A 17649-nucleotide genomic window follows, 5' to 3' on the forward strand; every position below is an offset into this window, starting at 1 on the left:
TCAACGTTTTTTATTTATTTTTGGGACAGAGAGAGACAGAGCATGAATGGGGGAGGGGCAGAGAGAGAGGGAGACACAGAATCGGAAACAGGCTCCAGGCTCTGAGCCATCAGCCCAGAGCCTGACGCGGGGCTCGAACTCACGGACCGCGAGATCGTGACCTGGCTGAAGTCGGACGCTTAACCGACTGCGCCACCCAGGCGCCCCATGATTCTTTTATTCGTATATGAATTGACAGTTTCCCTCATTCGATGAGAGTTGATTTGGTGGAGAGCCAGGGAGGGAAGTCAGATTAGAGAGAATGAAGACTGAGTGGGTATCCCAGAAAGGAAAGGAGTGGATTTAGGACAGTGCATCTCAAAATTCATTGTGCACATGAGTCGCCCAGGGATTTTGTTAAAATGCAGATTTAAGGTCGTAGGTCAAGAGTGGGTGTTTCTAACAAGTTCCCAGGTGATGCTTGGGCTTCTGGTTCATGGACTGTGCTTTATGTAGCTAGAGTGTAGACCATCTGCTCGACAGGTTTGGCTATGAATGGGAGCTGAAGGATAGGAGAGAGAGACCTTTGTGTGCAAAAGTGTGAAGTGCAAACAGAGCAGGTTTTGGAGGAGGAGGGTGGGGTGGAGAGAGGGAGGAATTCAAGTGCTTCTCTGTGTGGCTGTTGCATAGGGTGTAGTGGTAGTTGGTCAGTGGTCATGAAAGAAGATGAATCTTAAAAAGGCAGTGGTGACCAGAGAGCAAAGAGGCTTGTAATGCTAGGGAGCTTACTTTCTGCCGCAGGCAATGAGAGACAGAGGAATTACTTAAGAAGGGGTTGGTCAGTACCTCATAACTGATGGCGTAGTTTTAAAAAAATATTAACCACTACTTAAAAAAATGTCTTTAGAAAGGGTCTTTCAGATCATCTTCTGTGAAAACAGAAGTATGTGACTGTGGGAATACTGTCTGTTAGTCCAACCACAAAACAAGGCCACTGTTCGGTTGGCAGTCCTAGTTGTTTGGATAAGGGTCTCTGACCCACAGAAAGGGAAACAGGAGTTAAATATTTGGCGAACTGCTTGAGGTTTGAATCCTTAATTCTCACAGGAGGCTTTTAACCTATTAAGCTTAACATCTTCCAGCTCAGAGGTAGCAACTATTTTCTTTCTATGCGAAAACTCAGATTGGTAACGATTGCTTGGAGTGCTGGGTTCAGAAGGACCCAAAGGTCTCAGCCATGAGGATTGGAAGAGAATGTTGAATTGATTAGTGATGTCTGCCATGAGTCATGAGTGTGGGATGGAAAACTGGCATATATGACACATGTTTAGTTATCTCTGAAGGGAGGTTAGGTTTCTGGTGACATATTCCTAATTCTCTCACACCAATCCTTTAGGTGAACCAGGGCCATTTCAGAGATACCCTCTTCGTTTCCCTGGTTATGAAATGGAGTGGACCATCACTTACCCAGAAAGGCTTTGTGAATCTTCAGACAGTTGTGAGGCAAGTGTGTACATTTACAAACTATCAGGAAAGGCTCTCCTTCTGCGGTACTCTAACATCGATGGGTGTTATTGTACTGAATAAACTACTTGTCTTAGAGAATCATTTCTATTAAATCTGAAGACAGATGCTGGTAACTGAAAATAGCCATTGATTTGCTTTCTCTTGTACTATCTAAACTCCCTAATTTATCTGGAGGAAAAAATAAAGCCCGTGTAAAATCAACTCCTCCAGCTTTCTAAGTAAACAGTGAGATCAATCTTATTCATGAATTTGTTGGATAAATGTTTATTTGATTATAAGGAAAGGCAGATTAATCTTAGATGAGAATTTGGCTGGTGCCAAATGATCTGGGAGCTGGACTGAGTGACCACAGATGCAGGACTAGTGCCGAGCTGGTGGTGCTTTTGTGCTGGCAGTTGGAAGCAAATGCCGAGTTAATACAAGGCTGGACCGTGCTGGGTTTTGACGTAATCCCATGGATCCCACGGATATTTCTCCTTTGAGCAGTGTCTGTTCAGTGTGATTTTTGTTTCCTTCTTGTTGAGAGCGTAGAAGGACATCGGGGACCTCAGGGGCTCAAGGAGCTTGGGTAGGAGGCTTCATGGGTGGCTGGTTGTCACCATCATCATCCTCATTTTCCTTTCTCCTGTCATCTTGATTTGGAAAGTGAATTAGTGACTCGGGGAAATTGGAGGGGGAAGAGGGAAGAGGATTGGGAGGAGTTGGTGAGCCTTTGTTGGGGTTCAGAGTAGAGGATAAGGGTTTTAGGCATCGTGACTGCAATACAGTCTGGTGAATGAAAAAAGAGGGGGGCCCTTCTGTATGTTCTTTTGTTCCTCTCCTAAATAAAGTGAATAAGGAATATTCCTGTCCTTTCTTGGCTTGACAGTGTAATGGAGGTGTCTGGGCCTGTTGTGAAATTGGCTCTGGTTGCTGGATGTCTTTTTGTGTTTCTCTCAGAGGCTCCACTGGGAGAGCTGATGATGGGCAATCCACTTAGGGTAGCTCTAGGGAGGACTTGAACACCCGGTTCCATGCAGGAATAACTGGCCAGCAGGATTGAGTGGGCTGATGAGGTGAGAAAAGGGGAATGGCCCCTTCCCTCTCTAGCCTTTGGCAGAGGAGCTGTAGCTAGTGATGTCAGGGACCTCTGTTGAGATTCTTAGGTGCCAAAGCCCAGTAATGCCACCAGAGGCTGCTGGCCTACCTCTGGTAGCCTCCAGGGTCCCTTTGAATGGGCTGGACTGGCTTGCTCCCGGGCAACTCTTCCCCAGGGATTTCTGGGATTTGTCACTGTGAGATGGTGAGGATTTGACGCCTTTTCTTGTGTGAGGAAGCCCAGCTTCCTGAGAGATTTTTCTCAAGGCATGGAACATTGAGGGCCAAAAAGGCTTTAGGGGACAGCTGGACCACCTTTGGGTGGTACAAACTGACAAAACTGAGGCACAGAGAAATTCAGTGACCAACAGTGCCTTAATGAACTTCTTGTGAATAAAAGGGGAAAATGCTATTATATTTAGCAACTTAAGGAACCTGAAATGGAGTTGGGCAGCTGCATTTGGGTCAGCTATCTTGGAACACCACGTAGTGAGAGACCATGGGGTGAGGTAAAGGGTCCAAAGGACTCGAGTGTGGAGATGTGGATCCTAGCCCTGTATCCACTGCTTGCTTGTTGCCAGAACCATTCTGAACTGCGGCTTCCTTGCCTGTAAATCAGAAATATTTAGATCTGACCTGCCCACCTCACAGGATTGTTGTCCCCCCAATAATGAAATCAATAATTTCATCCAATGAAACCAGTGACTAGAAAGATGCTTACTTGACAATATTAGGAGTAATGATCATGAAGATATCCAAGCATTGCTTGCTTTAGGCCAAAATACTGGCTGTAGGTTATTGTTCTGCTCATATCAGTTTGTTGAAGTTTCAGGAAATCCCTGACTTGCTAGCAGGGAGGACTTGTTCCAGGGAAGCTGAACAGAAATGTTGTTGGAGGTGAGATAGACTCAGGAAAGTGGAAGGAAGGTGCAGCAAGGGGCGGGGGAGACAGGGGAGGGTAGGGCAAGAACAGAGGCCAAAGGCAGCAGCTTGGATGGTAGAGAAGGGCCCTCTGGCCCACACTGTGCCAACAGGTTGGACTCAGGAAGGCTTTGGGTGTGTTTCTGTTGCATTGTGAGGTTTCACACCTATTCACTTCCTTTTCTAGTCACCCCCACATCACCCTTTAAATTATCTTAGTTTCCACTCTTAGCTCTTTTAAAGATGATTTCTTTAAAAAGTAATAGCCCTCCATGGAGGAGAAATTAGATAAAATCCCAAACCCCACTTATGACTTCATTATTTAGCCCAGCACTGGCCCTCACTGTGGCTGGGATCCTGCCTCAGCAGGAGTCTTGTCAAATGTCTGGCTTTTCTAGAGCCTTCCCACCAGACCCCTTACTGATCCTCCTTTGCCAGTGTATTAGTTACCTATTGCTGTGTAACAAATTACTCCCAAACTCAGCAGCTTAGAGCAACAAACATTTATTATCTTATAGTTTCTGGGGGTCAGGAATCTGGGAATGACTTAGCTGGGTGGTTTTGGCACATGTTCTCTCACGAGGTGGTAGGCAAGATGTTGGATGGGACTGCAGTCATCTCGAGGGTTGACTAGGGCTGAAGGAGTCACTTCTATGCTTGTTCACGTGTTGTTGACAGGCCTCCATTCATCTCAGGCTGTTAGATTGAGGGCCTCAGTTCTCTGCTGGCTGTTGGCTAGAGGCCACTCTCAGTTCTTTGCCATGTAGGTGTTTCCATTGGGCACTTGGTAATGTAGCAGCTGACTTTCTCCAGAGTGAGGGTAGGGAAGGAGGCAGGGAGGGAGGGTGGAGGAGAGGGAGGAAGAGATCAAAATGGAAACCTGAGTTACCTTTTTATAATATAGACTCCACAATTACATATTGTTACTTCCTCTTTTACTGTTATTTGTTAAAACAGCTCATTAAGTCTAGCCCACATTCAATGTTTGGAGACTAGCTTCCAACTCTTGAAAAGAGGAGGATTAAAGAATTTGTGGACATTTTATAAAAGCACCACAGTCACCAACATTGCTGCCTGGTGATCATTTCCATCCTCCCCTCTCCTCACCATTCAGTCTGCTGCTCTCCTGTCTGTGCCAACAACTTCCCTCCTGGATCTGGGAATTCCTGGAGAATATGCAGATCCACCTGACCAGACTCTGGGCTGTGGGAGAAGCCTCCACCAGGATCTGCCCCAGACTTGCAGGCAGGGGTCTGAAACTGGGGACTGAAGAGCTTCAGTCCAAGGTTAGAGGGAAAGAACTGGCTTCCAGAGACTTGATGCATCTCTGGGGACAGGATGGAAACTGATCCTGGTAGGCTCTAACTTTGGCCGTGGAATCTCTGTCAAAAACTGACCCCTGCTATCAATGAATGGAAACAGATACAGACAGTATTCCTGAGACTATTTCATATGACATTTCCAAGCTTGAGAGTGAAGGACAAAGCCTGTGGAAGGAGAAGCATGTTGCAAGAGAATCTTCTCGTGAATTCTTCCCTCTACAATGCTGAAAGCATCCAGCCATCCAGAGAGGCGTGAGGGTGCACTACTCCCAGAGACCACTTTATCCAGTGATCAATGGCTTGTTCTCTTCAGTTCTTATCTTCCCTCCTCTCTCACTTGATGGTGTGGCCATCCTTTCCTTTTCCTTGGATGCCTTGAAGGACTCTCTCCGGGCTCTCTTGGCCCTTTTGTGACAACGTAGTCTCTTTCTCACTGAGTTCTCTTGTCGATGCCCTGTGATGCCTTCAGTTCCAGTGGTTACCCTCCCCGCCCTTCCCTCTGTGGTCTCTACCCAAGTATCTCACCAAGTGCCAGGGCTTCATCTACTGCCCATACCTGATGATTTATAAATCTACATCTTCAGCCTGTCCTCTCTCCTGAACATAGACCCATATTTTCTCACCGACACTGGACATCTTCACCAAATGTCTCACTTGCACAAGTGTCATGTGCCAAAACTGAATCTATATTACTCTTTGCAAGCCCTCCATACCCATCTCAGCTAACAGTGTGGCCCACCCACTCTTCAGCCCAATCTAGGAATCTTGGTGTCATCTTTGAGTCCTTCCTCTTGCTCACACCTGTATCCAGGTAAGAATCATGTTCTGTTGACCAGTTCTACCCCTCAAATGTTTCCCTGATTTATTCCTGCAGTTATAAAGCTGGTCCTGGACTAGTGCCCCCACTCTGGAACCTAAGCTCAACATTAGTAGAACTTTTGTCTGTGTAACTCATTGCTTAGCACTCTCCACAGTGCCTGGCACATCACAAGTGCTCAATAAAAATTTGTAGAATAAGTGGTATTGTAACTGATCATCTTGCCCCAGCCATCTCCACTAATTTACCCTTTGCCCTGCCACCAGAGTCATCTCTCCAAAGCATGCATGAAAGCAAATCAGGTCCTTGCTTAAAAATCTCTGAGGGTTCCTCAGTGCCTACAGAGTCAAATTCAGATCTCCATGCCTGCATAAGGGACCCTTGACAATCTTTCTTCTTACCTTTTTAGCATTATCTTCTGCCACTTGCCTTTTCTCCTGTTCTCTTTGAGATACGCTGTTTTGCTTAAGTGGACCATGCACCTTAAACTCTGTAATGCTCTTTTCTCTCTCTCTCTCTTTTTTCCCACTTAGCAAATAATTCTTCATCCTTCAAGGCCCAGATCAAATGCTACCTCCTCTCAGGCTTTTCCCAATCCCCCCCCCCTTATTTATTGCTTCTCCATCTATAATCACTTTATTCATTCCCTTTTATAGTACTAGGTATATTGTATTATAGTCATTTAAAAAAATACGACCTATAATAGTTATTTGTTGCTGTATAACAAATTACTCCAAAACCTAATAGCTTAAACCATAAGCATTTATTACCTCATACTTTCTGTGGACAGGAACATACATGGTTTAGCTGGGTGCCTCTGGATCAAGGTCTCCCATGAAGTGGCAGTCAACTTATCATTTAGGGCTGTGATCTCATCTGAAGGCTCTACAGGAGAGGTTCTAATTCTAAGCTCACTTACATGGTTATGGCAGGATTCATTGCCTCCAAGACTGTTGGACTGAGGCCTCCCTTTATTTGTTGCAATATAGACCTCTCTATAGATCATCTCACAACACAACAGCTGGCTTCCCTTAGAGTGGTTTGTGAGAAAACATAAGAGAGTATGCCAAAGATGCAAGCCACAGTCTTTTTATTACTCAATGTTAGAAGGGACATCCCATCACTTCTCATATTCTACTTGATAGAGATGATTCAGTAAGTCCAGCCCACACTCAAGAGGAGAGAATTATATAAGCTTATAAATACCAGGGGGGGGTGGTTTAGTGGCCATCTTACAGGCTGCCTATCACACCTCCTAAACTTGAGCTGCTTGAGGCAGGACCCATGTCTCATTTGTTTTTGAAATTTTATCACTTAGTACAGTTCCTAGCAGTTAGTAGGTGCTCAGTGAATTTGGTCAAATTAGATAGAATTATTTGTCTGTCAGAACCTGATCACAAGCAATAAACTGCAGCCAGAAGAACCCTCAAAAATAGACTAAAAGCGATTTAAAAATCAAACGTAAAACAAAGTGTCACAGGCATAGTATCACTCTTCTGCTTCCAGGCACTTCTATGACTTCTTCCCAGTGTCACATAGAAAAGGATAAAAAAACAAGAAAATATATTTTTTCTTTTGACTTGGTACAACTCAAGTATTTTTGAAAGAAATAAATTAGAATACCATCTCATAGGTTCTCAGACAACTCAAGAACTTAGACCACCCATGAATCCATCTTCTAATTCATGGAAGATTGACAGCCAGAGGATACAGGTAATGAAGTATTGATGAATAACTGCTCTTTTCCAACAGCTACCCATCAGTTATACCACAAACCCTCAAGAAGGAAGCACAGGGATTACAAGGTCTCTAACATGAGCAACCGTTTTTTTCTTCAGGCTCACGTTTCCAAGGAAAACCCAGAGCCTTTAGCCAACACCCATGGCTGGATGCTTCTAATGTCCAGAGAGGCCCTAAATGCACAGCCACTGTCAGGGATTCACATCTGATATTGATGTTTGGCTCTGAACAATGATTCAGTCTGGCCTCCACACTGTTGTGGAGCAAACGTCACTGGCAGATGGTTGCCTACAATCTACACTTCCAGCTAAAGTTTTGAAAGTCAAATCAGCCTGAATTGCTTCATTCCAATGGTTACCCTTCCCTCTCCTTCCAACAAAATCCCTTTAATATTATACTCTGTGGTCTCTCCCTGAATATTTCACCAAGTGCCAAGGTTTCATCTACCACCCACACTGGATTATTTCTAAATCTACATCTCCAGCCTGTCCTCTCTCCTGAATATGTGTTGGTGACCCTCTTCTTCCACTGCCGGCCTTGCAATACCTGCCCACTGTCACATGACCAGCTCGACCCAGATCCAATATTCTTCACGGATGAAAACTTTCCCAAGGCCTCTGTCTGCAGATTCATTGACAGCACATCTGAAGAGGTCCAGCTTATTGCATGGGGATAGGTGGTGTGGTCGATGGAAGTGCTTTAGGTTTCTAGATTTCTTTTGCTTTCCGTCATGGTATTGGACTAGCACTGGGCTAGCCCAGTGGAAAAGTTGACATGAATCTAGCAGCACTAACTGCTTGTTTTAATTTCCTTCTTAGTTCCTGTTTTCCCTTTGAGTTTTAGCTGGCAACTTTAGAAGCTTTGTTTATCCCACCAACCAGATGGGCAATTTGGGATTAATGATATCTCTAAAAATACTGTTTGTGAGTGGCATAGGCAGAGCTACAGCTTTATGGATAGCAGGTTTTTATCCTTTCATTTAATGTATTGGAAAACTAGTGCTCAGAGAGGCAAAATGACTTGTCCAAGGGACAAGTGCTCAGATGCTGCAATATATCTCAAATTGTGGTACTTACTCCATGAGGGCAGGGTTTGGTTTTTCTCGCTGCTGTATCCCCAATGCCTAGAAGAGTGCCTACCACATTCATTTATTCAACAATACTATGGAGGGAATGAGTGAATGGATAAATTATCCTTGGTCCTCACCTGCAGTGACTCATTAGGGATGCTGGGATCATTACCATGGCTCTTGACTTCTTTCTAATGCTGTGCCTTGGTCCTCACCTGGGCCAGTCAGGTAAGTTATATAAGTCCAGGTCAAGGCTGACTTATTCCATTATTTCACTCGAAGACGATCAACCACATGCCTTCAGGTTTATAGATGAGACTCTATCTTGGACCATTCTTTTTTTTTTTAAGTTTATTTATTTATTTATTTTGAGAGAGAGAGAGAGTGAGAGTGAGCAGGGGAAGGTCAGAGAGACAGGGAGAGAGAGAGTCCCAAGCAGGCTCTGAGCTGTCAGCACCGAGCCTGATGAGGGGCTTAAACTCATGAACTGTGAGATCATGACCTGAGCCAAAGTCAAGAGTCAGATGCTTAACAGACTGAGCCACCCAGGTGCCCTGTCTTGAACTATTCTTGACCATGAAAACTTGGAAGGGGGTAGGATTTCTAGGGCACTTTGAGAATGATGCCACAAGCCCTTAGCTGTTTAGCCCACTAAATGTGCCTCTAATGCTTTTGCATGAATATGCTTTATATAGTTATTGATAATAATGACCAGTGTAACAATGTCTGTGGTTTGCCTTGCACAAGACATCTGGGTGCCCTAGAGTTTGGCAGCTTTGAGGGAGGATGAGCAGACCTCTATGACTAGTTGAACCTGCTGCACAGTGAAGTGTTGCCCAAGCAAAAGGCAGCTATGGCTCATACTGTCATTTATTTTTAATGCGTGTTTGTCTGTTTGGTCTTTACCCTTTCTACTCTCCTTCTCTTCTTTGTCTTCTTTGAAGTACATTAAAAACGATGAGGAAAAAAGGGAGCCACACGGGTGCCTCTGGAATGCTATTGTGTCATTGATTTGTGGATGTCTTAACGTTAGAAGTAACGCTGGGGCAGATGAGAGTTGAACCTGCAGACCACTACAGAAGGTTTACAAAGCAGGGCCTGGGAAATAAGCTATGTGAAGAAGCAGTGCCTGGTTAACATACTTGTCATAATATGTGTGTGCAGGGGTTGAATTCTCGATTGCTCAGAATTGGCTCTCCCCTTTACAGATGAAGTATAATGATTCAGAGCCTCATTCCCTCTACCTGACAAGCTGAGTCTCAGAGTGGAGGGGGGTGGAAAGGAGAGAGCGAGAGAAATAGAGGGAGGGGGAGACAGAGACAGAGACAGAGAGAGACAGAGAGGAGTGAGGGAGAGAGAATAAGTGAGAATGAATGGATCTGATTGAATGAGAGGCTTCCCAGAGTGAGCTAGTAATATTTTTTTCTCCTCAAATTACTCTTTAGCATGGATGATTCCAATTTGACTGCACTTTGCATAATTCTTCAGCTAAAGCTTCTTACATATTTTTGCAATATGTAAATATTAGAAACTTTATGTGTGCATGAATATAGGAAACTGTTAGAAATTTGAGCCAAATTATTTTTTAATGAATGCCCATGGAGACTTGATTTTGGTGCTATTTCAGACTGGAATTGATCCTACATATTTTATATAATGTAATTTCTATAAACTAAGCATCAGACCAATGAGTGCAATTTGAGGCTTGCACTTACTTGCCTGGAAATCATGGATATTTAGGTTTTTCTTTCCTGAGAAATTGGTTTTTAAGAGATCAACACTGATAAATAAGGAAATAAAATATAATTAGGTGTTTATAATTTCACAATGAATAAATAATAGACTATGCTAGTTCCACAGTTATTTGTATCTGTTTTATTTATATTTTTAGCACATAGCTAGCAAGATAATGCTGTGGGTTTTTTTTTTTTTTTCCTGGAGCTGTCATTTAATCAGCAATGTGGCTTAGCCTAGTCCAAATTCAATATTGGTGATGATGAAGTAAAAAACTCTCTTAATAAGGGTCATAATATAAGAGATATGTGTCACAGCACTTTGTCCAGTTTTGCCCAGGGTTTGTTGAAAATGAACTGTGTTTTTCTCACTGTGCTGCATATCTGTAGAGTGATATTGACTGGTTAATGACTTCTGGTAACTTCTAAGTCACAATCGTAATGTGAGCTTAATCAACAAGGTATACTTAGATATTTTCGTCTCTGAAAGGTTGGAAATACCCATGTGTGTGGGCAGTTGTATATGAGCATGTGTAGGAAGAGATGTGAGTGTGAAACTGGTTTTTGCCTGGATATTTATCTGTGTGCCTTCTCACTCAAATACCATGAAATCCCGTTTGCTGTCCCCGGAACATTCTCCGTAGCTAGTCCAGGGGTTCTGAGAAGTCATGAGCTGTGTTCTTCGAGTGGCAAGGGAGTTGTCACTGCTTTCAGATGCCAGCCCTCTCTTTTTTTTACTGAGCTCGGTAGGTTATAGTGCATTCACCTTAGTCTCATTCACTCTCTTAGTCTCTTCTTTTCTGAGAAGCTTCTTAAATCCTACTGGTTTCCCCTTTCTTCCTACCTTCTGCAATAGCACCCTGGAGCCAAATTCCTATTGTCTGAAAACACTGTTCAGAAGTTAGGTTTCTAGCACGTGGTGACCATGTGTTAAATTTTTTTCAACTTTTACAGAGAATGGAGGTCAATTTTGGAAGGAGTTAGAGCTGGATTAGGAATGCATCTTCACACCAAGTCACTATAGGACCAACTAAATAAGCAGGCAGAAGATTTACTGAACCCTCCCGATGGAAGAAATTTGGTGGAACACTCAGGAAGGACTTGGTTTCTAATGATCTGGCTGGGATGAGTCATTCACACTGCAGCACTTTCTAAATTCATTTTGGTAATTGGAATCTTATAAATGTCCTGTTGATTCATCTCGCCCACAGAGACCTGGGAAGGGTTGTTTCCCCTTCACTCCATAGGGCTATTTAAATAGCAATACAGGTATTCCTTGCTTTAAGGAGGCTGGAGATAAGAAAAACTAAATTTCCAAGCAAATGCCTTACAGAATGATAGTTAACTTTACAAAAGAGTTGAAATGGGCATCTTTAAGTAGCAAGTGACTATAAGTAAAAATTTTCTTTACACCAATGTGTCTCTTTTTTCTACCCTTGAATTGGAAAGACTATATCTACTGTCTTACTTCCAAGATTTTAGAAAGTAGTTCTGGGCAAAAATGAGGAGTTTTCGGAGTCAAACTCAGGAATGGGTTACTAGCATTTTCCTTAGAAACTTTTTCTTTTGTCCAACAGTATGCATTATTTCAGTCATTTCTATGGTAGATAAGAATTTGTATTCTTACAGTTTTATCTAGCAAATGACTTTTCCAGTTATTAGAGACAGGCAACAGGCTGTCAACCTGTTGTGACAATACAGAGGATTTAGTTTTAGACATAATTTTTGCACCTGCTAATGGCTGCTTGTGTGACTTAACTTCTTGTGCCTCACCCTCCCCAGCTAAGACGTTGCATTCTCTACTTTCCTCTTGATCTTCAGTGATGCCTTGAATTTTGAGCTGACAGAGCTCTGTAGCTAGTGCTGAGGCTAATCCTACTTCTGCATTTTACTGGGGGTGTTAGGAGTCGGGGGTAGGCTGTGTGAGCTTTGTTCTCTTCGGGGACCCTGATGACTTTCTCAAGACAGAAACACAGAAAAAGCCCATAGGATATTTTCAGAGACTTCCAACAGGAGTTTCCAGAAACCACTTGCTACTGTTCACTGGTCCAAAGCTATTCCAGAAAATGTCTTCAGAGCTTGGCACAGTGGTCTGAGAGAACTTGAATATAGAATTAGCTCTCAATAAATATTTGTGGAATGTTGTTGGCACAAAGCACACATGCCACCCTCCATCCCTACCCACAGAGGCAGCCCCACATGCACATTTGGCTACTGAATTCCATGTCATGTTCTGGAATGTGCTGACCTTCCTTCCTAGGGAAGATGACACTCCTGGAGTGTTACTATTAGTAGGGCAGCTTTTGCTCTGATCTGTCAACACTCCCTCACTCTGGGTCTTTATTAAGCAATGATAAACTCAAGAACCTGTGGAAGTCAACACAACTGACCACCCTTTCTCCTTGAAATCTCTTCTTTTGTCTGCTCTGACCCCATGCTTGCATAGTTTGTATCTACCTCCCTGGCCATCCTTCCCAGTCTCCTCTCTTGGTTCTTTCTTTTCATTGTTAAATAGTTGAGTTCTCTATGTGCAGTCCTAGACCTTTTTCTCTCCCCTCTGTTCTCTCCTCATCCTTTCTCTTCCCTTTGCCCTTCTCTTCGATGACTTCATTAATTCTCATGGTTTCAATGACCACCTATTTAGCAACGGCTCCTAAATTTATAGGTCTAGTCCATGTTTCTCTCTTGAGTTATAAATCCATATATTTGACTCTCCACTTGACATTTCTACCAGAAGTCTCCCAAACTTCCCAAGTTCAACATGCCCCAGACAGAGAGAAGCCCTCTCTCCCTGCTCTGCATCAAGTCCTTCTATGCTTATTATAGTCTTTCTCGTCTGAGTAAAGCTATTGCATAACCCACCCAGGTTCTTAGATCCAGAACCTTGAGAATATTCTCATCATCTCTTTCTCCCCACACTCCCAACATTCAAACAGTTGTTGAGTCCTATCAGTGGTTTCTTTAATACTCTGAGATCTCCACCTTAGCTTAACCATCCTTGTCTCTCTCCCAGTAGCTTCTGACTGGCTTCCTGGCAGCAATTCTTGTACCTCCCTTTCCCCCTGTTCCCCAACACATTCTTTTCTTAGACAGCAGCTTCTTCCTTCCTACCTTCCTTTTTGATGATTTGAATCTTTATTTGTGCTTTCCTTATTTAAAAATATCCTTTCAACTTTCTATTTTGAAATGATGATAGCTTCTTAGAAAGTTACAAAAATATATTACACAGAGGTCCCGTGCACCCTTTGCTCTGTTTCTCCCCATGGTACCGGCTTACATAACTATAGTACACTCTCAAAGCCAGGCAACTGACATCGATGCAATTATTCACATTTTACTGGTTTTACAGGCATACACATGCATGAGTACTCGTGTGTATATGTACGGCTCTATGCAATCTTCCACATATGTAACCGCCACCACCATCAAGGTACAGACTGCTTCATCACCCCAAAGGTCTCTCATGCTAAAGAATGCTCCTTTAAAACACAGTGTGATCCAGGGGCACCTGGGTGGCTCAGTTGGTTGAGCATCCGACTTCGGCTCAGGTCATGATCTCGCGGTCTGTGAGTTCGAGCCCCGCATCGGGCTCTGTGCTGGCAGCTCAGCCTGGAGCCTGCTTTCGATTCTGTGTCTCCCTCTCTCTCTGCCCCTCCCCTGCTCATGCTCTGTCTCTCTCTCTCTCTGTCAAAAATAAATAAACATTAAAAAAAATTAAAAAAAAAAACACCAAAAAAACCCCAAAAAAACACAGTGTGATCCAGTCAATGCCTTGCTTAAAACCCTTTAATGATTTTCAAGCCCCGAATCCTTAAATAAGGGCTCTAGGTCCCTGTGTAATCTGGCTCCAGGTACCTCTCTAGCTGCCTCTCACCCTCCCTCCTCCAAACCAGCTAAGTCCTCTTTATCTGTCAGGTATCAGCTTAAAGATCTTGCTTGGATGGTTTCCTTGACATCTCTGACTAGGTGAGGTTCTACTGTGGTTTGTTTCATTATGATTTTCCTTCATGGAACCTATCACACAATGGTAAGTGTGCATGTAGCTTATTAATTTGAGTTCTCTCTGGCTGCATTAGAGGGGTTTGGGGTGCCTTGCTCACCACTGTATCTTTTTTTGTCTAATGCAATGAGTGGCCTAGCAGGTGCTCAGGGAATGCCTGTTAAGTTAATGAACAATTATCTCAAGACAGCTGGTTGTGGCTGGGATGAAGCCACAGAACTGGGCAAAATCGACTTGCATATATGGGTATCTGCTCCGTGGACTCATCTTCAACCTACCCAAGGGTGCCCTGTCTGAGAACCTGGACATCCACAGCCCATACCACTCAGAACCTCAAGCTGGTGTTTTCTCTCTCATTCCCACCCCAGTATTCTTTCTGGGAGATTGGAATTGAGACCAACCCTGTGTCGTTCTTAGACAGATCTTTGAGATGTTTTCAAGAATATCAGCTGGATATTCATCTGGGCTTGTTTCTCTCTGGGTCATTGCCATGGTGGCACTTTGAGAGCTTTATTAATTCAGAGCTGTGGGAACTTCTAAGTTGGATGGCACCTGGTGAGTCCTTGAAAAGCTTTTAGATCTGCTCTCTCTCGATGCTTCTGTGTGTTCCTTGCTAAGTGTCCCCCGTGCTCCGCACTGATGAGTCATTTCCATCCCCACTCTTATTCTCTCAGAGAGGACTCCATGAGATTTATATTTGTGGACGCTCATATTTGAAGGATCCTTATGTTGACTGAATAGACAGCATGTTCCCGAATGACCACAATGTAACCAGCCCTCTGAATATTTGGAAGGGAGGAAATGGGGACCTCCTGCTGGGATGTGGCTTTGCCAAGGGGTGGTGCTACCATGTGGGGTCCTGACTATCTGTGGAGGGTACTAGGTTGGTAGGACTGGCTCTAACTGGTGTCCCCTCTCTGTAGTATTCTTCTTTGGGAGAACACGTTCTCTTACAAGCAAGAAGCAATGCAATACACTATGTGGTGGGTTTGGTGGAGCTGGGGGCTCTGGAAAAGGGTGAATCCCCAGGAGAGCTCCCAGTTCTTTTGTGACAGAGTCAGTCATGGACATTGCCTTGGGTGCTGTGGGCAGATTCCTGCAAAACCTGGGAACATCACCCAAGTTTCTCTTCCTGGCCAAATAGAAGGCCAAGAGTCTTCACATTCTATGGCTCATAGCTGCTCTCTCAGGGCTGGCATCTCTCTTTTGGGTGTGCCATGGCTGCAAAGAGAGTCCAGCCCTTCATGCCAAGCCTTGGATGATGGGCCACTGGGACTGTGTGCTCTTAGGTCACAGCTTAATGTCCATCCCCAATTAGTGTCCACCCCTGATTTGCTAATGGTTTGGCTAACATGATACTTGGGATGGAGAAGAGTAAGGACCAGTGGATAGACCTGGTCATTGTGATGCTATGGTACACTTTTTTGCCCTGCCTGCCAGGCCGCTCTCCTCCATGGTTCCTGTTACTGTGCAGGGCCTGAACTTCTACTAGTGTCCTGGGTGTGGGCATGGATTCTTTACATAGCAGTGCAGTGCTATTTCACAGAGCCCCTGAACTCTGCCCTGGGAAAGCTCACACGCTCCTTCTGACCTCCTCCCTGTGCCTGGAGGCTGTGTGAATGTGGACAACTGTGCAGGTTGGAAGGCCTAGCTCCAAACAGCTCTTATGTGTTGCTCCCGTCACGGTTGATGCTGAGGTTTGGGTCGAAATGCTGGTGACTTTCATGGTGCTGCCTTGTACAGTACACTCCACAATTTCCCTTCTCTTCCTCTCTGATCGCCACTTTCTGTCCTCATTGACCGGTTACACCTTCAAGGGGACGTGACTCTTAGGGCAAGAGGACGTGGATGGCATCTATCCCCGGTAACAGGGTTAATGCCAATATCTCTCTTGGGCCTTGATCTGATGTAACTGCAGGTGGCTGTGAGGGGTGTGGGTAGGGGCCCAGTTTTTCCCCAGCCTGTGCTACCTGCCCTTCCTCTAAGTTGGGCATAAATGTGTTTTTGGTTAAAGTGATGTTGAGGGGTGACAGATCAGATCCTCTGGCCCTTACGCTGCCATTTCTGCTTCTTGCAGGTCACCCAACCTGCCTGCAGTTCACCCTGAACATGACCGAGGCTGTCAAGACCTACAAGTGGCAGTGCATAGAGTGCAAATCCTGTATCCTTTGTGGGACCTCGGAGAATGATGTGAGTTTGGAACTTCCCTTGCAGGAGGGAGAAATCCAAGGGTCTGGGAATCCTTAGATGTGTGGAAAAGAAGGAAGGAATCTTGTCACTGGGCTCCTGGGGAAAATGTCAGAACCCCTCCTTGCCCAACAGGGACCTTGGGTGCTCTCTGTGCCTGTGGAGGGAGGTGTAGGAGGTGACAGCCAGAGGCTACCTCACTGCCACTTTCCCTTGAGGGTTCAGTGACAGACAGTGGTGCCCACTGCTTATGGTTGGGATGTGCCTGACCATTTACACCCTGTTCCAGAGTACATGATCTCATTGGGTCTAAACGTTAACTCTAATAAATGCAGAATTTTAAAAAAAACACACTTTTTGTTATAGACGATTTCAAACTTATACAAAGGTACAGAACATAATGAAACTGATAGACCCTACCACCAGCTTCAACTATGATCAATACTGTCCAGTCTTGTTTTATAAATCCTCCCACATCCTCCCACATAATCCCGGTCATAATATCACTTTACCTGGAAATATTTCATGTTTCCCCAAAAGATAAGGACTTACTTTTTAACAAGAGTGACAAAAATGTTGACATAACTAAAAAAGAATCAATAATTCCTTAATATAACCAAACATCCAGTTAACATTCCTATTGCCGCAATTGTCTTGAGTGTTGCCTTGCCTTAAACTGTCTTAAATGTTTTTTTATTGTAGCTCGTTTATTTGAATTGGGATCCAGATAAGGCTCATCCATTGCAATTAGTTGATACGTTTTTAAAGTTTCTTTTAACATGTATGTTTCCCCTCCATTTTGCTCTCTTTTTTCCCCCTTGAATTTTTGTTTAAGAAATCAGTTAATTTGTTCAGCCGAGTTTCCCAGGACTGTATTTTTACTGACTACATCCCTATACTGGTGTTTGACATTTCCCTCTGTCTCTTATATCTCTTGTATATTGGTGCTTAGAACTAGAATCCTCATCAAATTCAGGCTCTTTCTCTCTGTCTCTAATATTAAAAAATATATATTATAATATAGTATATATGGGAATTGATTATACATATATATATATGTATATATATACTCACACACACACACATATATCTCAAGACTACTTCATAAGTAGTGTGTATCCTTTTATCAGGAAGTATTTAATGCCTGGTATATTTCTTTTTGTGAATGTGGAAGCTATTGATGATCTTCAACTTGATTGATTATTTTTTAAATGTTTATTATTTTTGAGAGAGATAGTGGAGTGAACAAGCACAAGCGGGGAAGGGGCAGAGAGAGA

General features: G+C 43.8%; 1 protein-coding gene across 3 annotated transcripts in view; it reads left to right on the forward strand.

The window, feature by feature from the left end:
* The window catches only part of DPF3 (double PHD fingers 3), a 256781-nt gene that overhangs the window by 228368 nt on the left and 10764 nt on the right, over window positions 1-17649 (forward strand). For 2 of the 3 annotated variants that reach the window (XM_049612521.1, XM_049612522.1), the window contains exon 9: window positions 16263-16375. In XM_049612521.1, the coding sequence (XP_049468478.1) occupies window positions 16263-16375 (113 nt within the window). Of the gene's footprint in view, window positions 1-16262; window positions 16376-17649 lie in introns of those variants that run through there. The other variant, XR_007453669.1, reaches the window with a different exon arrangement.

Source organism: Panthera uncia, assembly GCF_023721935.1.
Source record: "Panthera uncia isolate 11264 chromosome B3 unlocalized genomic scaffold, Puncia_PCG_1.0 HiC_scaffold_1, whole genome shotgun sequence".
NCBI classification, from domain to species: domain Eukaryota; kingdom Metazoa; phylum Chordata; class Mammalia; order Carnivora; family Felidae; genus Panthera; species Panthera uncia.